General features: G+C 43.1%; 1 protein-coding gene across 2 annotated transcripts in view; it reads right to left on the reverse strand.

Annotated features, from left to right (window-relative positions):
• The window catches only part of IL1RAP (interleukin 1 receptor accessory protein), a 415,401-nt gene that overhangs the window by 23,378 nt on the left and 368,249 nt on the right, over nucleotides 1-23,774 (reverse strand). For both annotated transcript variants that reach the window (XM_082249540.1, XM_082249541.1), the window contains exons 7-8: nucleotides 15,885-16,039; nucleotides 12,195-12,344 (exon numbers count right to left, since the gene is read on the reverse strand). In XM_082249540.1, the coding sequence (XP_082105666.1) occupies nucleotides 12,195-12,344; nucleotides 15,885-16,039 (305 nt within the window). The remainder of the gene's footprint in view (nucleotides 1-12,194; nucleotides 12,345-15,884; nucleotides 16,040-23,774) is intronic.

The raw sequence follows: 23,774 nt of genomic DNA on the forward strand, positions 1-23,774 counted from the left end.
TGTTTCCAGTGGCCAGTAAAGGCAAGTCCATATTCATTTGAATTATTTTTTTCCAAAAAGGTTTCCTAGCAGTTGTAGATCCCTTACCTACAGGTAAGGCTTATCATAGGCTTACCTGTAGGTAGAAGTTTAATGGCGGAGTATACTACCGCTTTAACAGAGAGTTTGAAACACATTATTTGTCCGTGCATTTTAAGGAAAGGCATAACCAGAGTTGCAAGGGTATGCAATTCTGGGGTATTAAAGCCCCCAAAAAACACTGGAGGGGGGGGGGGCAACTTTGTTAGGGAATTAAGCAAGAGGGAATCCTGGTGGATTCATCAGTTCGGTTCATTAGTCCCTGGGGTTATAAAGAAGGAGTTTGATCTGGGATGCTTCATCAGTAATTATTAAAGCATTATTACATATATAATCAATTTATACTCATATATATATATTTTAAATAATTTTCATACTTCTATATAATTTTTTTATAGTATTTGTCTTTTACAAGTGGTTTGTAATTATATTTATATTTCACCTTATTTGGTCCATCCATTATGACTCTTGATACCGTATTAGCGTTGCCCTTTATTAATACTGGTTACTATGCCCTTCTTAAGATTGCTCTTTATCACTATTTGAATATTATTTATTAGTGATGATCTTATTATTTTATAATGATTTATGAAGCCTTATTAACATTGCCGTTTAATAATATTGTATTGTGATGCAGTTTATCCATGTGTACCAATAAGCTGCATTTATGGATTTATTACGGGTTTTATTACCTTGATAGTCAACACTCTATTATTATTACCACTGCACCAATTCTTGCCATTAAGACATTATTTGATGATTATAGTTATCCCTAATGTGCTGTAATATATTGGATCATGCTGGTGTGAGGGAAATAGCCCACTGACGGTCAATTCCTGTCCTGTTCTGCAATATAGTAACAATGTCACACGCAAAATGGCGGCGCCTTTATGTCTTCAAGAAAATGGCGCCTGCTTCAGCTGTCCAATCATATCACCCTGATGAAGACACATGGTTCCCTATGTCGTCACGCGTAGGGGAGGGGCCAGGATGGACGGACCGCTGCACTGGACTTCTCTGTTAGGCTGTCAGCTGCCGGATAGCAGATCGGGTTGAGATTTCTCACCACACCACCATCGATTCACTTTTTAATATAGAAGGCTTGCTATAGAGTGGTGCACTGGAAGCACCTTTTAAATTTTCTTCCTTTCATATGTAACACAACTGATGGCTTGAGGGGGAACTGAGGTATATGGAGGATCCTCATCTGGGGAAGCATTAAGGAAGGAGATTAATCTTCCCTGCATATGACCTGTATCTGAAAGCTTGTGGAAGGAGCCAATCTATGTAAAGGATCCTTGTCTGGGAGCAATTAGGAGATCCCACTAATCGTTATTTGACAATTGCTTAACCGCATAGTCGCAGGCTTTAAGGTGAGCACCCACTCACAAGGGGGTGCACGTTTGCTGTGACACTTCATTGCCTTGGCAATTTGAGGATTCAGATCCATCTATTTGCACTGATTCAACAAGAACAGTTTTTTTGCACATTATGATTTTTGCATTTATTTATCAGTATTAGTTTAGTCAGCACTGTTGGCACTTTATAAGAGGTTCCTATATTTTGGCACTTCTTGGAGGATTCGGATCCATCTATTTGCACTGATTCAACAGGAACTGTTTTCTGCACATTATGAACTTTGCATTTACAAATCAGTATTAGTTTAGTCAGCACCATTGACACTTTATAAAAGGTTACTATATAATTGGCACTTTTTGGAGGATTCGGATTCATCTATTTGCACTGATGCAACAAGGACTGTTTTTTGCACATTATGAACTTTGCATTTATTTATCAGTATTAGCTTAGTCAGCACCAGTGGCACTTTACAAGAGGTCACTATACATTGACACTTGTCTAGATTTATTTTGGCACCAATCGGATAATACTTCATTTTTATATATGTGATTTCTATACATTGGGCACTATATATATATATATATATATATATATATATATATATATATATATTTATTTATTTATTTATCATTTATTAGTTTTTACTTATATCTGAGTAAAAACTGATGGGATATTGATCGCATGATGGTTACATGATATTTTTGCGCAGCAGTTTTATTTAGTATTTATTTATTTATTTATTTATTTATTTCATTTAATCCCCCTGAGGAAGACACGTGGTCCCTTGTGTTGTCACGCGTAGGGGAGGGGCAAGGACAGGCGGAGCGATTAGCTGATTTGTATGCGAGACTGTCAGGCTGTCGGCTACATCCACTGCATGGATAAGGACACAGCTGCTGCGTCTCCCACTATACCACAACGGTACTTTGAAGAGGGATATAACTTGAAGGGCTACTTAAAGGTGCATGGATGCACCATTAAATGTGAGTGCAATATCATTTAATTTTTTTGGAATAAATATATTTTAAAATGGTATAAGCACTATTGTGAGCTCCTTTATTTTCATGTCATGCGGATTAATGAGGAGATAAAAGGCTAATCTATGGGATAAGAGCACTTGGAACCGCTAGACATCCAGCATTCGAGCCCAGTATTATTTAATACAAGATCACTGATGAGATAAATGGCTAATCTATGGGATAAGACCACCTGGAATTGCAAGACACCCAGCATTTGAGCACAGTTATATTTAATACAAGGTGAGCGCCCAATCACAAGGGGGTGCACGAGTAGGAATAAGTTGTGACACCCTGGTCACCCACTTGGTTTCGGGATCACAGCCACATATTGGTGGCTTGAGCACATATAGAAGACTGTATTGCACTAATTGTCACTGGATTTTATTGGACACTTTAATTTTTTATATATATTTTCTATATTTTTGTTATTGTATTTATAAGTATTCATTCATTTAATTTTTTCACTGTCGATCTTTGAGCACTGATATCATTTTATGGTGTATTGATTATTATATAGAAACAATTGAGATACATCACAGTATCCCAGCACTTAGCACTTTCTTACAGCACTACCATTTCCTTACACATTTTATTAGGCTCACGCACAGCACAGCACAATTATTTTAACTCTCAGCGACGGATTTTATATAAGGAATTATATTTTAACAAAATAGAATTGGGATCCGTGGCTTGAGGGCTACACCTATTTATTTATTTATACACCCTATCATATTTTTACCCATTTAAATAGATTTTTATTTCGCGCAACACTATTTTAATATTTTAATAGTTTTATTTATTTATTGTGTACGCTGTATGAGAAAGTGGACTGTTTGCAGCAATTATATCGTTAATTGGTTGCTCATAGGATTTATCGTTTTAACTGAGGAAGAATGATGTCATCCAAGGAAGCTCCAAACAGGCAATCCCCCACGAATGGAAGATCAGACAAATCATTCTTAGAAGCCTGGTCCGCAGACCAGCATTTCAGTCAGATAATGCACCAAAGGACCACTGCTGAGACAGACAGTCTAGAAAGCAGGGGAGCGGTATCCAAAGAGGCGTCACAGTCAAACTGTAGCCCTTGGACCAACTGATCCGCCAGCTCCACCAAGCCCACTAGGTCAGAGTTTGTGACACCAGGGCAATAGTAATTACCGGTCTAATCGCCGAACCAGCCACAGCCACATATGGCGAGCCAGAGCCTCCGCCCTCTTATTAGCTGGATAACCAATGCCTCTAACATAGCATCAGCCGCAACCTCCATTATGGAAAAACTAAAAAAAAACAAGGGGGTCGCCCTCCATAGAGGACATAATAGGACAGGGGGCCACCTGCCATGACGCAGAAGCGCAGGCAGAGTACCCCCACTAAAACAGGGCAGGTGTTCCACATAATAATGGCGGTAAGGCTTTCATTAAAAAAATTAAGTGCCCCCACAGCACTTCCCCTTCCAAGGGAGGTGCCAAGCTGACCACATGGCCTAGCAGGCTGCAAGCCGCAGCCTAAATTTTTGTGGAGGCCCAGCCGCAATTGCATGGATCCTCAGCCTGGTAGGTGCCCAAAAGAAGAGTGGGGCTTCAGCTTCACACACTGAGGCTGCCCCCCAACGGCGGCGCCTAAATCGGTCTCATGGCCTAGTAGGCCACAAGTCGTGGCCTACATTTTTGAAGGCACCCAGCCACCAGGACGTGAGCCCCAGCGGAGTTACCCACCCAGGGGCAGTGGAGGGGAAGGCAGATGCCCAAATGGGAGGCAGTGGCATTAGCCACCTCACGGGGGCCACCTCACATAGTTTCCAGTGAGTAGGCCGCAAAGCCACTGCCTAAATTTTTGTCCAGATCCAGCCGCTCCCCAGCCCAACAAACCCCGCAGGAGCCCAGAGGACATGCATGCCCTAGTCACCAACCCCCAAGTTGCGCCTCAGGAAAACCCAGTCAGCAGCAACTTCAACCAGCCCCCCTTAAGAGCATGTGGCAACAACCAGCTCACCCAGGGAGGGAAGGGGGGCTCTGGGAGGCCCAAAGACCCACAGTGACCGAAATTTTAGAGAGGCTAAGGGGGAAGGATGGGAACCTGGGGGTCCTACCATCCCAAGGAGGGGCCCACGTCCACCCCAAAACCCTCCAGGGGTAGTGGGGGGGCAGCTACTTACCACACCAGGAACAGGATGGGCACAGCTCCGGACAGGACACCACTCCATTGTTATGTGGGTGTTGTCGGCCAGGAGGAAACGCTGCGATTCAGGCCGAAGCCAGTTTGTATGCGCCCTCGCGAGATGTTTAACTCATGGGCCAGCCCCCTGTCCAGTGGGGTTATGTCGTCCCCGACCTAGTGCGGAGCTGCAGTCTGCATGCGCTCCCTGGCCAGACTGGGGGGACCCTAAGGATCTATATTATCCAGTTCTTCACCCAGTCCAGCACTTAAATGTAGCTCTCACAGGAACAAATAAAAAGAGGAAAAAATTCCACGTAAAAAAAAAATTGCAAGTACCAGAGATCCCAGCAAGGAACTAGGTCCTTACTCCAGACTAGGCAGAAATAAAATGAATACCTATAGCAGGAAGTGGGAGTATACTCCCAGGGACTGCCCCATAGGTGCGTTCAAGCTTTTTTAGGACAGCCTAGTGTCCTACCCCTGTAGGGGGCAGTATAACCCTACGGTCAAGAAGATGAAGAGCTGTGTCCATCAATGAACGAAAGAGAAAAAAAAAGGTTTTTTTTTTTTAGTTAATGTTCTATTGTTACTGTGTTTTATTATTAACCATTGTTGTTTGCTTTGCAGGAACATTATTCAGCTGCAGCACTGGTCTGTTTATTCTGATAGCAACAGGGTATAGCTTTCTTTTTTTTAAATCCTTTATTTTAATTGTCAAGGAAATTGACATAACAAAGAAAAACAATACAATACCCTAATACATCAAATTGTTTGTGGTGTACCACAGACCAGGAGGGGATTTATCATCCGCAGTTAAAAAAAAAAGTGGTCAGTGGGCTTCGGCATTTTTTTTTTCACCTTTTTTGGCAGAGATTTCTTCATCCACATTGATGGAAAAAAAAAAAAAGGACATTACATGTATGCCCAACAATGGAAGTGGGAGGATGAATCTAATGGTGGGCATACCACACACTTTTTCTGGCAGAGATTTATTCATCCACATCGATCAATGTGAATGGAGGAATATGTCTTTATTTGTTCAGCCCACAGGCTGCATGAAAAATAAAACCATTATGTATATGCTCAACAAGAACCAGTAACGTACCAGTACGTAACGTACCAGTACGTCGCTGGTGTTTGATTGTTTATACAGGCATGAATCCTGCATCATCCCGGAATTGTTTTTTCAGCCAGCGGTCGACTTTCTTGCAAAAGCAATCCTAGTGGATAATTAGCCAACGGATTGCTTTTACAAGAAGCGGGAGGGGACACCCCCCCCCCACTTTCCACAGTTTTCTCTCACAGCTCTCCAATCCTACCAGGGAATCCGAGAATGCATCCGGTGGTTAAGCAAAAAAGCAAAATAAATAATTAAAAAATCTAAAGCACCCTGACCCCCAACCCTGACCTCCCATGTGAAGGCAAACATAAATATCGATCCCGTGTCAGTATGTAAACAGCAATTGCACCATGCATGTGAGGTGTCATCGCAAATGTCAGATTGAGGGCCGTAATTCTTACACTAAACCTCCTGTGTAAATCTAAAGTGGTAACCTGTAAAGGCTTTCAAAACTGCCTCTGCTTTAAAAAAATATATAATATTTGGGGGTTCAAAGTAATTTTTTTAGCACAAATTACCGATTTTTATATGTGAACAAAAACACCTTGGGGTGTTTAGTCTTCAAGTGGTTAGAAGAGTGGGTAGGGTGTGACAGAAGCTTCTAATGTTAGGGATAAAATGCCAGAACAGTTCAAACACTCCCCAAATGACACCTTTTTGGAAAGCATACACCCCAAGGTGTTTGCTGAGAGGCATGTTGATTGAGTCCATGGAAGATCTTATATTTTGTTATAAGTTTTTGAAAAATGACAAAAACATTTTCTTTTTTTTTACACACAAAGTTGTCTGAAGTTAACGAGATATGTCTCACAACATTGGAGAAGTAAGAAAAGCCGCACAACCGGTTGAAGATGCAAAAAGTAAAATCCAGCTTTATTATATACAAAAAGATAAAATCATCCAAAATGTGACCACAACAGTCGGAGACATGGGAGAAAAAAGCACGGCGGTTGACGCGTTTCACGGAGTCGACTAAGTTACGACTAAGCGGAAGACTCCATGAAACGCGTCAACCGCCGTGCTTTTTTCTCCCATGTCTCCGACTGTTGTGGTCACATTTTGGATGATTTTATGTTTTTGTATACAATAAAGCTGGATTTTACTTTTTGCATCTTCAACCGGTTGTGCGGCTTTTCTTACTTCTCCATTGCTGCTGTCAGGACTGCGGATCCTTGCCTGCACCTGGGTTGGATGTGTTTTAGGATTATTCCCTCACCTGAGCGGTTCTCTTCTCTTTTGAATACCTGCTTATGTCTCACAACATGTCATGGGTACAGATGAAATTGCGCCCCAAAACATACTTTTTGGCAGCCTAACCACTTACAATGACAACCTTCAGACTTTCAAAGGGTGGTACTTCCTCATTTCACTTCCTGGCTATCTCTCATAGTTTTCTGAGGCCCTGAAATGCCAGGATAGTACAAAACACCCCAAACTGACCCCTTTTTTGGAAGGTAGGCACTCCAAGGTACTTGCTGAGAGGCATGGCGAGTATTTTGCAGATCTAATTTGTTGCAAACGAAAATGTATTTTTTTTTATTTTCATTTTTCAAAACCTTGTAACTAAAAATGAGATCTGCAAAATATTTACCATGCCTCTTATCAAATTCCTTGGAGTGACTATACAACCCAAGCACTTACTTTGTTGGGAATTGTAGGCGTGCCGCTCTCCTTAGATGGGCAAATTCCAAAATACTGAAAACAGACAAGAAAGGAGGCACAAATGCCCAGTGCATTACCCTTTGACACCTTTAAAAAGTTTATCAAAAGCCAAAAACATACGCACAAAACTTGAAAAGTAAAATCGCATATCAAATATCCACCCCTATGTGGAAAAGGACACGTCCCTGTGCTTGGACAGCTAACGCATTTCGGGAGACATGCTCCCTTCCTCAGAGCTAGCCCATTATCCTAGAGGCTCAAATTTATACTAGCCATGCAGGCATAGGTTTCTCCCCCCTCCACCATGCACACTGGGCGGAGCTAAGGGATAGACAAATGAATGATGAACAACACCTGTGCTGATCACAACCAAAAAATAGGGGACAGCCACATTCATCCCTGTCTGTCCACCAATTACCATATACTAAGTGATGTTTAAAACCCAGTGTCATACTGGGACCTATGGCTTCTAAGACATTCCTGCCCATGAGAGGCATTGGAGCTCAGGGCTATCTCACTGTGTGTCCTGTTACAATAGCTACTACTTGTGTTACACAACTCTTTGGCAAACCCCCCCCCCCCCACTCAGATCTGGGATCAAGGCCAACACTCACCCCTTTTATCACGCTGTCTCCTGCTACATGTCTCACTGACCCCGAAAGTGTTGACTTTCGGGGTCTGGAATGCACGGCATCCCCTCTGTGCTCCAGACCTGCTGAATCTCACTTCTGGGGGTGGAACTACGTAATCACCATGCTTCCTGTTGTCAGAAGCGCTATTGGTTGTGTGTCTGGTTTGGGCAAAAAGGGAGGGAGGGAAGTCGGGAAGAAGGGGAAAAAGGCAGTATTTCTGGACACAATCCACGCCCACTATAACTCTCCAACACCTTGATACCTACCTCACTGGGGAGAACTAATCCCTGTCATATCACTCCAGAGTCACTGTCAGGGTAAGGGGAGGGGGTGATGGAAAAGGGGACACACGCCACACCAACTTTATGTCTCCCCCCTGGGACTCTATAACACTCCACACCAATTATCCAGATTTCCCCACTCACCTCGCCCAGACACATGCGGAAAGGGAAAGAAACCCACCAACAGATGTAAACCCCTCATTTAGGTCACAAAAAAAATGTATTATATAAATAAACTTGAGCCTGCAAAGGCTAGAAATGTATATATGATACAATACACTATATTTGTATAAAATAATCCTATATGTATATACATATGAGTAGATTAATTAAAAATACCCCAATGAACATATTACAATATTGAAAATTGATATACTGTTTCTATACACTATAAAGGTCTAAATCTCCAAAAAAAGGAAGAAAAAAAGGGAGGGAGGGGGGCATGCACATGAATCACATTCCTATTGTGTGTTCTTGACTACATGCAAAAATTCCTCAATAAACCTCACAGTGCAGGGAAGGCTATCAATCGCTAGTGTCATTAGATAAAAACCATGCAAGACTATACGTGGCTGTATATTCCACTACCCCTAAGCTATTTTCTGGCAACTCAACCATGCAGCTCATTTTTGTTCAAGTATTGTCATATTGTGTTCCTTAAAAACAACCACACCGTCTTTTTTCAGAGCAGCCTGTTTTTCTCCTGAGGTTACCTGTGGATTTTTCTTTGTAACCTGAACACTTCCTCTGGCAGCTGTGGCTATGGTCTTTCTTGGTCAAGATATCCCTGAATTTTCCACTTCTTAATAAGTGATTGAACAGTACTGACTGGCAGATTCAAGGCTTTCAATATCTTTTTAAATAATTTCCCATCTCTATAAAGTTATATTACCTTGTTAAGCAGGTCTTTGGAAATTTATTTTCTGCTCCCCATGGCTTGGTATCTAGCTTGTTTAGTGCATCCATGTAAGAGATAACAAACCCATTGACTATTTATACACAGACACTAATTGCAATTTAAAAAGTGGAAAATTAACCTTTAATTGCCATTTTAAGCTGTGTGTAGCCTTGTGTGTCTGTACTAAGGCCAAACATTCCAGGGTATTCCAGGGGTGAACGTTTGATCAGGGCCATTTAGGTGATTTCTGTTATCATTATGATTTAAAAAAACTAAGTAATAATAAATGGCTTTATATGATCACTATCCTTAAATAAAAGACAGTTCAGTCATATTTTCAATATCAATGCCAAAATTTCATGATTTCTGCCAGGGTATGCAAACCTTCGAGCACAACTGTATGTGTAAGGTTGTGCAGACAGCAGATTCTGCTAAAAATCTTCCCTGCTGTGCCTCCTCTAAAGCTGCTAGATACTGCTCAAGTCATTGCTACAGAGAAAAGTTCTGCCACTCACCTCCTGCCATTCATAGACTTACAACTGGTATTGTCCCACAATGCATCTCTTTCTGTGAATGAGTAGGGGAGATACTTTAATTCAACTGCTCCTCCTTGATTAACAAAATGCAGCGCATTGTAGGACAATAATAGTAGGGGTTCTACAATGGCAAAGAGGGCAGAGGGAGGTGGAGGGATAGGGAGAGGCACAAACTTTCTCAGTAGTAGCAGTTGCTATTATCTCTCATAGCATTGGAGGACAGCTGATCAGGACAGTATCCGGCGTACAAAATGCACACAGCTCTACACGCATCCTACAGATCTGGAGGCCAGAGTCAGAAACATAACATGGAGGGGATATGGTATTTATATCAGATTCATGTGGAGATCTCCGTATGTTTTTTTTTTAGCCCCAAAGAACTGTTGCCTACTTTTTGCATAGGTTAGACACTTATAAGTGCCTGACAACCATCAAACCCCTGCTCTCACTACCCCACCGGCATGCTGACTCTCCATCACCACTGTTCCTAACCCCCACAATTGCCCTTTCCTGCTTTCCGCTCTCGACACCTTGCCTGGCTCCCATTTCCAAGCCAAGATATCACCAGCACACTTTGTTCAAATAAACAGACAGGACACTCTAAAGTCACCTACAAAAATTTAGTTTGAGGCTACTAAGGGTTACTCCCTCAGCCTCCTTAAGTAGCAGTGACTGAAGAAGTGTCCTTGAGTCACCTCAATAGTAGCCCAGCAGTCACGTGAGCCATTTTCATGTTCACCCTCTTATTATGGAGTCTCATTGCCGTATGTAGTGCGCTGGACTCTGTATTTTTGACCCCCATTTCCTTCTTCCTCTCACCACTAACAACACATTCACTGTTCTCTCCGCCCCCCTTTAAAATTATCACATTTTGTTGCTTTACAGCCTGAAATGAAGACAGACAGTTTTTGTTTTATCCAGCTGTATTTACTCAGTGCAACTTATAACATCCAAGTGAACAATTTAACACCAATGTGTCAGAAAAAAAAAAAAATCAAAACCAGAATCACTAAGTTGGAAAAAGGATCACCCCCCCTCCTAAAAATTACTTGTAAACTCAACCAGGTGTAGCTAATCACCATCTCAATGACACACAAAGCCATTTGACTCCCAACTGTGATCATCTGTGGTCTTTTTGATTAGCTCAGCATGAAATAAGCTTTCCTGGAACATTTCAGTCCTTGGTAGTGCAACTGAAGCAAACTATGGGTGGCAAGGCGTTGTCACTGGGATCTCCAGGATAAAGTTATGGACAGGCAAAAGTCAGGAGATTGATCCAAAAAAATGGAAAAGGCTTTATCAATGCCTAGAAACATAGTAAAGTCTATTATTAGGAAGTGGGAAATATTTGGTACAACGCAGACCCTCCCTGGATCAGAATGTCACTCCAAATTGGATAAAAGAGCCAGGAGGAAACTGTTCAGAGAGGCTATCAAGAGGCCTACAGCAACTCTGAAGCAGTTGCAGGAATTTATGACAAAGAGTTGTCATGGTGTGCACGTGACAACAATATCCCATATTCTCCACAAATGTGGCTTGTATGGGAGGGTTGCGAGCAAAAAAGCCACTCCTTTAGAAAGGCCACATGCAGTCATGATTGAGCTTTGCCAAAACGCACCCTGAAGATTCTGAGGCCACATGGAAAAAGGTGTTATGGTCAGATAAGACTAAAATGTAATTATTTGGCCCAACACCAAACAATATGTCTGGAGGAAATCTAATACACCTCACCATCCAAATAACACCATTCCTACAGTAAAGCATGGAGGTGGTAATATCCTGTTATGGGGCTGTTTCTCTGCAGCAAGGACTGGAGCACTTGTCAGAATAGACAGAAAAATGAATGGGGCAAAATACCATCAAAATTCTTGAAGAAAATTTGCTGCCCTCTGCCAGAAAGTTGTGAATGGGAAGAAGGTTTGCCTTCCAACATGACAATGACCAAAAGCACACAGCAAAATTGACCACATAGTGGTTGAAGGAGAAAAAGCTGAATGTTCTTGCATGGCCTAGTCAGAGCCCAGAAAATCTGTACAATGACTTGAAGACTGCAGTTCACAAATGGTCATCATTAAATTTAATGGAGCTTGAGCAGTTCTGCGAAGAAGAGTGTGCAAATATTGCTAATTCTAGATGTGCAAAGTTAGTAGAGACATATCCCAAAAGACTAAAGGCTGTAATAAAGCAAAAGGTGGTTCAACAAAAAACTGACAGGTTCAACTCAATGATTCATCTTTTTTCTGGCATGTTGGTGTTATATCTTTTATTTGGATATTATAAGTTGCACTAAGTAAATACAGCTGTATAAAAGAAAATGTGTCTGTCTTCATTTCAGGTTGCAAAGCAACAAATATGATTATTTTAAAGGGGGTGATTGCTTTCTATACCCACTATATATATATATATATAGATAGATACATACACATAGACACACATTTTAACAGTATCTTACCGCCAATGGTTTCATCTGTGCCAAAATGAGCCCTGTAGAAGAGCACCAATTCCAACCAGTACACATGATATACAACAATGAAGCATATGACAAGAAACAGTGTTGCTCCCAGTCCACATGCCAATTCAGTGATGTATCGTGGAGTGCCAACTGTAAAAAATATTATACTAGTGATTACCATATTATTATGATGCATATGTCAGCACCAAGAGCATAATTCATTCACAATAACTGTTGAGTTGTCTCTATTGACTTGCTACACAGAAAAGAGCCCTAAAAAAAGATGAACATTTGTCCTTACAACACATGTCAATACTCAATATATCTAAAACGACATACCGCGTCTACAAAAACATAATGCATTTTAAATCACATGTCAAGCCACATTTTTTCTATCGGTAAACAGGAATAATTCAAAATTCATAATAATATGAGCTGTCCAAAGCAATTCCAATATATTGTGCGTGTGCATTTAACAGTGACTTGTTGAAGCAAGTTGTTATTCCCGTTGATGTCAATAATTATTCAGCAGACAGCCTAAACAGGAAAATAGGATGCTGTGCTTTCTGATGAGAAATTGACCAGCTTGCTTTGCAATAAAGGAGTGTCAAGAGTTCACAGACACATTTACATAAAGACTGATAATGGTTAGAAGGTCAAATTATGTCGAGAGTGTGCAAACTCAAGAATACCGATCAAACCGGATCCTTGTCATTATATCGACTAGATGTGCACTTTCACTGAATTATACTACATGGCTCAGAATCTATAGCTCAGTAAAAACAGTTTTTTTTTTTCTTAAAGCACAACATAAATATTACTTGTACATGGAGTTGGTGAAATGTGTATATATGCTTTGAAAATACTGTTAATAGAGAATAATTTGTGCCGGTTCACACTGCCGCGACCACTAAAGTCGCCTCATAAGGGGCGACTTCTAGCGCGACTTCAGCGCGACTTGTGAATTATTTTAAGCGACTTATATGATAGACGACTTTGTACGACTTTGTATTTGACCAATCAGAATATGATGTGTTGTTACCTAATTTCCCTTTCCTGTTTTTTTTTTTGCTGGCATTTATCGGGCATTTTTTGGGCGTCTTTGGAGGCAGGCATGTCTTTAGTGTCTGGGGGGTCTAAAAAGTGTACCTGTGAAGTTTCATCTCTGTAGCATGTCCAGAACCAGAAAAAAAAGAGCATTTTTCTTATAATTTTTATGAGCACATGAATATGGCTTCTCTCCACCTGGCCGTTTTCCTTGCAGGCATTTATCGGGCATTTTTGGAGGCAGGCATGACTTTTTTTGGATTAGTGACTGGGGGGGTCTAAAAAGTGTACCTGTGAAGTTTCAGCTCTGTAGCATGTCCAGAACCCAAAAAAGTATATAATTTTTCTTATAATTATTAATACAGCAGTGTGGCGGCTTCTCTACACCTTGCATTTTTTTTGCTGGCATTTATCGGGCATTTTTTGGGCGTCTTTGGAGGCAGACATGTCTTTTTTGGATTTAGTGTCTGGGGGGTCTAAAAAGTGTACCTGTGAAGTTTCAGCTCTGTAGCATGTCCAGAACCCCAAAAAAATATCATTTTTCTTATAATTATTAATACAGCAGTGTGGCGGCTTCTCTACACCTTGCATTTTTTCTTGCAGGCATTTATCGGGCATTTTTGGAGGCAGGCATAACTTTTTTGGATTTAGTGTCTGGGGGGTCTAAAAAGTGTACCTGCGAAGTTTCAGCTCTGTAGCATGTACAGAACCCCCAAAAAATATTTTTCTTATAATTATTAATACAGCAGTGTGGCGGCTTCTCTATACCTTGCATTTTTTTCTTGCGGGCATTTATCAGGCATTTTTGGAGGCAGACATGACTTTTTTTGGATTTAGTGTCTGGGGGGGTCTAAAAAGTGTACCTGTGAAGTTTCAGCTCTGTAGCATGTCCAGAACCCCCAAAAAATGTAATTTTTCTTATAATTATTAATACAGCAGTGTGGCGGCTTCACAGGTCGCCTCAAAGTAGTACAGGACCCTTTTCAGAAGTCGGAGTGACTTCAGTAGTGCCAATTAAGACGGCACTGATTGATTAACATTGCTTTTGTTATGTCAAGCGACTTGGGGCGACTTGAGGGCACACAAGTTGCCTCACAAGTCACGCTAGTGTGAATGGGCTCTTACAGAGCTTTACACAAGTTGTGTATGAATATTGTTCTGTGGTTAATACTTCAAATATGGTAAGCTAAGGACAGGATGTAATCATATAGTCATATTTTAACAACTTGATTCCCCAGGCATAAATCCCCTTAAGCTGCAGAGCATTTTTTTTATAAAAGTTGGCAATGTCATGGTTATTTACATTAAAACCTATTAGCGCTTGTAGTCTACCCCAACGTACTATATTATCTTTTTTTTTTTTTTTTCTTCAGGACTGATAGGGGTTTAAATTAGTAGCAATTTTGAAAACAGATTTGTTTTTTCTTGATTTTTTTTTTTTTAGGTAAACATTTAAAATGAGCATTTCTTGTAATTATTCCCAATGCAAAACCTACATCGTTTGCGCACCCCCCATATACAGTATATCGACTGAAAAATATCATCAAAGTCTGCTAATTATTTTTATATAAAATTTGTGCAACTGTTATGTAATATCGAGGAAAGGAAAAGCTCACAGTGACTGCTTGCATTTTGCTTTAGTAAAGCTTTAACAAGTGATTTACTTTCTTTGACCAGCCTCAAGTCCTCAAAGCTCTGTTGGCCATTAGAGAAGGCAATCACATGCCTGTCTAATGATCCTTATAAAAATAAACAGGTGTGCAGGAGACAATCTCCTTTTTAAAAAATGTTCTGGGATTTGGGTTTCTTGTTTTGTGCATGGATCCATCTCCCTCCTTTGTTCTTTCCTTGAGGATGATAATCAGAGTAGTATCTCACAAGCTTTTCAAACCTATCATGTTCTTGAAATATCATCATCTGTCTTGATACATTCCATAGGGATTGGATTAAGGTGACCAAGTTACCCATATAAATGCTGGGATATGCTCCCAACACTCATTAGAACTGAAAAATTTGACTGGATGATTAACAAAGCATCTTTAACATTATAAAACAGGTTCAGGTGAATGTGACTAACTACTAGCTATTCTTCCTGTCTGGCTTCCTGATAGAGCACAATGTGTGTCAAAATAACATCTTGTAGTGACCATCAGCAAAAACAGTATTATATAAAAAAAAATGCAATGGCAATTGTTTATGATGCGCAGTGCTTTAGCTAAATAAACATCATGCAGTTATGATTTAAATCTACTTCAAATTATTTCAAAAGTGGTAAATGAACAAACTGGAATCCAAAATATACAAGTAAGAAAGTTTGGAGAAAATTATGGTAAATTTTACTATTTTGTGGGAATTTTAAATGTACAGGGGAACCAAGTACAGCAACAAAATCCACTTGTTACTGCTAAAATCCAAATTAGTTTTTGCTTATGTTTTATTTTCCTAATTATTATTATTTTTTAATTAAAGAAAGACAACATATTCCATACTGCTCAATACAATGCAGATTTAGATTTTCCTTTCTAATGTACATTTTCTTGATTCTTGACCCAAATGTTTCAGTGCATAATATTGATAAATAAATACACTGTGGTAATAAATCATATAAAATTCATGGTGTACAGTCTTGCTAAGTGTGGTCACCTTTCTCTTTGACCAGTGCTTGCCTGGAGACGGACCCTAAACGATTTTTGGCTGAGCATGTATAGTTGTGTTTGAGGTCATCCGGAGTGATATTTTTGATGTATAATTTCTCAGTTATGGTTTCAGCTCCAGGATTCATCTCATCCAATTTAACACTGAAAAAAATGAACACAACAAATTACCTGTCAGATGTAGGGTGACTTAAGTAGAAAAGAAGACTCGTGTCTCAAGCACTTATATAGGTTCACTTGAAGGTAAAAGTACCGGAGTGTAGCCTGTGTGCCTACGCACAGAACTCAAATTCAGCTAAAAGAAAACAGTACTGTAGCAAACTGTGTTGTGTCACCACTTTTTTTGCAGTATGACCGTAGAACTAAAATTGGATTTTTGTAAGATCTTACCGTAAAATCCTTTTCTCTTAGCTCATTGACAGACGTAGTCCTCTTTGATTCTCATCAATAGGGTTATGCTGCCTCTACAGGAGTAGGACTAGGCAGAAAGAAAAACGTTCTGGCCACACCTTAGGGGCAGTCCCAGAGGGTATATCCTCTTCCTGTCTGCTACAGGGAATCAGTTCTGTTACAAAGCAGTGTCAGAGAATTTAACCCAACCCAACTCAATGATAGAGGGGCGGGTACTACGTCTGTCAATGAGCTAAGAGAAAAGGATTTTACGGTAAGATCTTACAAAAATCCAATTTTCTCTGTCGCTCATTGACAGACGTAGTCCTCTTTGATTCTCATCAATAGGGACGTCCTAAAGCAGTGCCACAAATGAGGGGTGGGATTGACAGAAATCAAAATCCAATCTAGAAGGCCCAACCGGAGCCAACCAGAAGTATCAAGGGACTCATCGAGCAAACAGATGAGACCTACCCAACAAACCCTCGAGGTAGACCAACAGTCTCCTCAAACCGCGGCCTGCAGGAACCTTGCGGCCAAGAGAGGCATCCGACGATGCCCTCACATAAACCTTATACAATATGTAAAGGCATGAACCGACGACCCAGTAGTCGCCTTGAAAACCTGAACCACTGACGCCTGATGGCGGAAGATCCAGGAAACACTAAGCGCCCGAGTAGAATGCGCCTTAACAGGGAACGGGGGATCCCGACCCTTAAATAGAATAAGCCTATACCACCGTCTGTCTGATCCATCTAAAGATGGTCGCGGCAGAAACAGGCAACCCCTTCTTAGGGCCATCCGTGATCACAAACAGTGAATCCGTCTTACAAATTGAATCCGTAGTATTCAAATATATCCTGATCGCCCGAACTACATCCAAGGAATGCAACGCAAATTCTCGAGGATGATAGGGCTTAGGACATAGGAAGGACAATACTATGTCCTCATTTAAATGAAACCACCTTAGGAAGGAAGGATGGATTCGGATGAAGAACACCTTATCCCTATGAACCACCAGATATGGGGAACAACAGGATAATGCAGCCAGTTCTGACACCCTGCGTGCAGAAGTGATAGCCACCAAGAAGGCCACCTTCTGGGATAAAGTAAGCAAGGGAATCTCCCTGATATCTTCAAAAAGAGGTTTCTGAAGAACCGACAGCACCAAGTTAAGATCCCAGGATGGTAACGGCGCGCGCACTGGCGGAGCCAGGTGTCGCACCCCCTGGATGAAATTCCGCACCAAGGAATGAGTAGCCAAAACCTTCTGAAAGAAGATAGCTAATGCTGAAAACAGACCCTTGATAACACTCAAGGCCAGCTTCTGCTCAACTCCCTGTTGCAGAAAAGCCAATATTCGGGCTACCGAATAAAGACATGGAGGGAACCCAAGGGATTCACACCACGCAATATAAGACTTCCATGTGCGATGATAAATCTTTCTGGAAGTCGCTTTCCTTGCTTTAACTAGAGTAGGAATAACTGAAGCTGACAATCCCTTGTCCTTCAGCACCTGGGTCTCAATAACCAGGCCGTTAAAGCCAGCGATCGTAAAGCAGGATGGAAAATCGGTCCCTGCGACAGCAGATCCTCCGTAAGAGGAAGTCGCCAAGGAACGTCTGTGACCAGCCTGACCAGGTCGGCGTACCAGGCCGTCTAGGCCAGTCCTGATCTACCAGGATAATTGGAATTCCCTCCACCTCTATCCTGCGAAGAAGCTTCGGCAGTAACTTCAGAGGAGGGAAGTAGCTGATACTGCCCCCACGGGGCGATCAGCATGTCTGCGGTGTCTGCTAGAAGATCGTGGGAACGAACCACAAACCTCCGCACTTTCCTGTTGAGCTGAGATGCCAACAGCTCCCATTCGGAGTGCCCCAACGGGGGCACAGTTGGTGGAATATCCCTGGATGAAGAGATCATACCCCTTGATCCAGAATCTGACTGCTGAGATAATCTGCCTGCCAATTCACCCCCGGAATGAATACCGCAGAGAGAGCTGGAACATTCGTTCCGCCCAACGAAGAATGCTGGCCACTTCTATGGCCGCCAGGACACTCCTGGTGCCCCTTTGATGATTGACATAAGCCACTGCTGTGGCATTGTCCGACTGGATCTGAACCGGGCTGCCCTGGAGCTGCTCGGTCCAGTGAATCAGACAAAGTCTGATCGCTCTCAGTTTCAATACATTTAATCGGTAACCTGGACTCTTCCAGGGACCAAAGCCCCTGAGCCGAGAATTTCTCCTCACCCGGATAGACTGGCATCCGTGGTGATAAGCGTCCAAATATTGGTAGGAATGACTTCCCCTGGCTGAGCATCGGAGACCGAAACCACCAGACCAGGGACTCCCTGGTCCACTCGCTCAGCCGCATCCGATTGTCCAGGCAATCTGGATTTCGGTTACACTTGAGAAGAATCTCTCCTTGAAGGATTCGGGTATGGGACTGGGCAACTGGTACTGCTTCAAAGGAAGCCACCATCAAACCCAGGACCCTCATGCAAGCCTGGATGTGTCTAAAATTAGACCCAAATATTCCAGCCTTCTGGTGGGAACCAAAGATAACTTCTGCAGGTTCACCAGCCACCCGAACTCTTGCAAAGAGGTCATGGTGATCTCTAAGTTTAGTAATAGAGTCTGCGGAGACTCCACACGGAGCAGAAGATCGTCTAGGTGACCTAGAATCGATATGTCTCGTTGTCGTAACAACGTCAAGACTGGGGCCCACACCTTTGTGAAGACCCGGAGAGTCGAGGCGAGACCAAGGAGTAACGCCAGAAACTGATAATGGTAATCTTTCTACGGAAAAACGCAGGAAACGCAGATGTCCTGCATAAATAAGAAAGTGAAGATAGGCATCCTAGATGTCTATGGACGCCAGAAAATCCCCCTGATGCAGGGAGGCCGCTACTGTGCGAATGGACTCCATCTTGAATTTTTGTACCCTGACAAAAAAGATTAAGTGCTCTTAAGTCCAGAATTGGACGCACTTTGCCCTCTTTTCTGGGTATTGTGAAAAGGTTCGAATAGAACCCTTGAAATGCTCTGTCCAAGGCACGTGGACCACCACTCCTTGTTGCATTAAATCCGTGACTGCCCCCCGTAAGCTCTTAAGCGATCCGGGGATAGTCGAATATTGGAAGGAAGAATCGCACTGGGAGAGATTGACATACAATCTTGTAACCTGACCGTCTGACCTCGCGAACTATTTGTCCGAGATTCTGGAAAGCCATGGATCCGGAAACCGGCGAAGACGTCCCCCTGCCCCAGCTATGGGCGGGGGCGCACCTTCAGGCTTTAGTAGTCTTATCTTCAGGTCTGGAAGAGCCGGGCTTTTGCTTGCCCGACCAGCGCCCCATAAAAAACCTCCCGAAGGAGTTTTGGAGGACTTTGCTTTTTTTTTTCCGTGGGCTGAAAAAACTTTTATGAGCGGAAAAAGAAGGCCCCCGTCTCTGACGGGATCCTTTACCCTCTCCTCTAGTGAGATCCTTAATAATCTCATCTAAATTGGCCCCAAGATAGGCGCACACCCTGAAAAGGGAGATTTAACCAAAGCTTCCTTGGAGCCTTGGTCTGCCGACCAATATCTTAGTCACAGTGTACGCCTGAGGACCACTGCTGAAAACTGATGCTCGCCCCAATAGTGGAGTGGCGTCTAGTGCAATGTCGCAGACAAACTAACTCTTGTATCATCTGTTCCACCAGATCTGATACCACCTGGGGGATATCTCTCCCCTCTAAGCCACTTGGTCCATTCTAGACCAATAGCAATTACTGGTCTGAAAGCTGACCCAATTAGGGAAAAGATGGCGCGAGACACAGCTTCCACTTTACGATCATCTTTAAAGGACGGAGCATCCTCCAATAGGATAACCGTAGCTTTGTTCAATCTGGAGATTGGAAAATCCACCACAGATGGTACTATTCATCTCTTGAGGAGTGATTCCTCGAACGGATAACGCCTATTAATGCGTTTAGGAAATAGTAGGGCTCGTCTTGGATGACCCCATTCCTCCTTAGTTACACTACCGAAACACTTGGGTAAGGGAAATACTTTCGCCATTTTGGTGCGTTTATTAGTACCAAATGGGATCTCAGTATCAGCTACTTCTGATGGTGTAACCTTCAAACAGATACAATTAGTGCGTTTACTAACGCTTCCTCTCGGGCTATGGTAGATGCCGAAACATCTTCCTCACTGTCTGAAGAGACAGTACCCGAGTCACAAACCCCAGATGAGGTACCTGCAACTGCAGGAATAAGCTCAAACTCTGAATCTGAAGTTTCAGATGAAATGGGGGTAGGCGGGGGTCGCTTCCTTGCGCCCTGTCCTTGACAAGCCAATTCCACCCGGGATAGAAAAAAAGTTTCCAAAACTGCTGACAATGACTCACTATTTAAGTGGGGAACTGGAGGGTCCTGCAGCCACTTCGAGGGGATCAGGTGGAGATACATGTGTGGCAGGGTCCATGTTAATCCAGGACATTTTGCCAGTAAAAAAGAAAAACATTTTTTTTTTTTTAAATAAACAAATACCTTTTTTTTTTTTTTTTTTTTAAATAAAAAAATACCTTTTTTAATTCACCAGCGCAATAGCACCCCTCAGCGTACCTGCTTTGGACCCCCACAGAAAGAGAGAGACCCCAAGGGCTCACCACCAGATGCAAAGAAGTTTCTTATTAAAACTGCTGTCAGCGTTATCTTGTGCAGACTGGGAAGTCTTGCACTAGGTTTCCCGGGTGAAAGGAAGTGGCTCCGCCCCCTGTGTACGCCTTCCGGCGTTCCCAGCTGCTCCTCGAGGTTTGCTGGGCACATCAAACATGGCCGCCCCCATGCAGGAGACAATAGGCTACGAAAAAATGGCGGCCTGCGTGACCTGCGGGCGGCTTGTGTAGACGATGCAGACATGCGGTCTACAACAAAATGGTGGCGGACTGCCGATCTAGCGTGGCTCCTCCAGTACAGTGGCCTGCATGCTTTGAAAACAGCTGATGGCGGCCTGTCGGCCTGCGGGAGTATGGCGATCTAAGGTAGGCTATACCTCCTATGTGTGCTAGAGAAACGAAGGCTTGCTGAAGTATCAGCTCCCAAACCAAGCCTGCTGGAGTGTCAGCTCCTAAACCAAGGTTGCTAGAGTGTCAGCTCCCAAACCGAGTTTTGTTTAAAGTGTTAGTTCCCAAACCAAGCCTGCTGGAGTGTCAGCTCCCAAACCAGATCACACTATCACAGGGGATATGTGAACATGTCATAGGCTACAAGGGGGAACTTTAATGTCAGAAGAGATCCGACCATACACAGAGGGGCCCGTATCCCAAAGACCCCACAGGGGGGAAGGGGGAACATTTACTCACCATACCGGCTGACGGCACCCTCTCTTCACAATACCCTCTCCACCGAAGTGGGGGGCTGTCGACCAATCCGGACGCCTTGACTCTCTGGTTCCTGGCGTCCAAGCGAGACGTTTAACTCGCAAGGTCAGTCCCTCCAATGGGACTCTGTCGCGGCCGACCCAGCGCGGAGCTATGGTCTGCACGCGCTCGTAGGCTGAACCGGGGTGACCACTGGATCTCAACATCCAGCCCGTCGCCCGGTCCCGCATACTTACTTGAATGTGTCGCGGCCGACCAAGCGTAATGCTATGGTCTGCACGCGCTCGTAGGCCGGCTGGGGTGACCACTGGATCTCAACATCCAGCCCGTCGCCCAGATCCGGCGTGATTTGCTTGAAGATCTCACAGGAAAACTGGAGACAAAAAACTACCTAAAAAGAAAAATTTTTTCTAAAAAATCTTGCCAGGACCAGAGATCCCAGCAAGGAACTTAGGTCCTTACTCCTTACTAGACAGAAAAAAACTGATTCCCTGTAGCAGACAGGAAAAGGATATACCCTCTGGGACTGCCCCTAAGGTGTGGCCAGAACGTTTTTCTTTCTGCCTAGTCCTACTCCTGTAGAGGCAGCATAACCCTATTGATGAGAATCAAAGAGGACTACGTCTGTCAATGAGCGACAGAGAAAATGTATTTAAAGGTAATGCAGATGTCAACACATCTGCAAAGCAGTGTTTCATATATCATGTATCAGATAGCTTGATGATATATCAGACAGCATGTATAACAGATGGGACACTTTAGACTATAAAAGAAGCCTAACAGCAAACCTGTCACAAACACAGCCAATTCAAATGGAGACTGACGGAAGAATAAAACAGTTGAGTTAAGCTCCAGTGATAACTGCATGACAAAGCCATCAAAAGATCCAGATACAGTCATAGCACCCTGCATTTCTTTCAGATAATGCACCACTTCACCCAGAAAATGTTTGCAGTTATAAGCCTTCATACACACAGGGCGTTTTTGCAGCTGCTTTTAGTAGCGTCATAGGTTTTTTTTTTTTTTTTGCAGCTTAAAAACACCCCTCCATGTTATGTCATGGCCTATTGCACACACATTTTGCAGCTGTAAGTGGCATAGGCATTTTCAATCTTCAAAAAAAAAAACAAGGGCCAGTACGTTCTGAGGACCAGTGTTAGAGCTGGGGCGGGAGCGCGCCTCTGGTGGCGTGCGCTCGCCCCCTAGAGGCTCTTAGGCTAGCGACATAGTATTACGTTACTTTGCCTGCACGGGGATGACTGCTGCAGTATACTGTGGGCGGTCAGCAAGTGGTTAACGTTGCATATACAGATTTAAACCACGTTATACCTTTTTTTTTTTATGTGAAAATCAATGGTTCCCTATGGGAGCCCATTGATTTGAATGGAAGTCGCATCCAAGTCGGATCAGGATGCTCTGAGGATCTTGAGGGGCAACTCCACACCAAAATGGGAAAAAAACCATCATGGGGGTCCCCCCCAGGTTCCAAACCAGGCCTTTGAGGGGAGCCCCACGCAAAAAAAAAAAACGGCTTGGGGTCCCCCCCAAACATCCATACCAGAACCTTATCCGAGCATGCAGACTGGCAGGTCAGGAAAGTTTAGGGTTCACAAGCGAGCGGCCCCACCCCCTTCCTGGACCAAACCAGGCCACACACCCTCAACATGGTGGATTGGGTGCTTTGGAACAGAGGGGGCTCTGCACCCCCCCCCCACCCCAAAGCACCTTGTCCCCATGTTGAGGAGGACAAAGGCTTCTTCTGACAACCCTGGGCGGTGATTGTGGGGGTCTGCGGGCAGGGGGCATATCGAAATCTGGACGCCCCCTGTAACAAGGGGGCCCACTAGATCCCGGATCTCCTCCCTATATGAATGAGTATGGGGTACATTGTACCCCTACCCATTCACCCCAAAAAAGGCAGTGTAAATAATGAATAGACAGTTTTGAGAAGTCCTTTATTAAAAATCTTCCTCCGATCTTCTCCCTCTGGTCCTCCTCAGACGATGTCTCCCGTGATTATATCGGCTCCGCTCTTTGCAGCTTCTTATATAGCCATGGGGGCGTGGCCACCCAGTGATGTCACCCGGAGACCCCACCCCCTTGTGTTGTCCCACATCGT

Source organism: Pelophylax lessonae, assembly GCF_965119305.1.
Source record: "Pelophylax lessonae genome assembly, chromosome: 3".
NCBI lineage: Eukaryota > Metazoa > Chordata > Amphibia > Anura > Ranidae > Pelophylax > Pelophylax lessonae.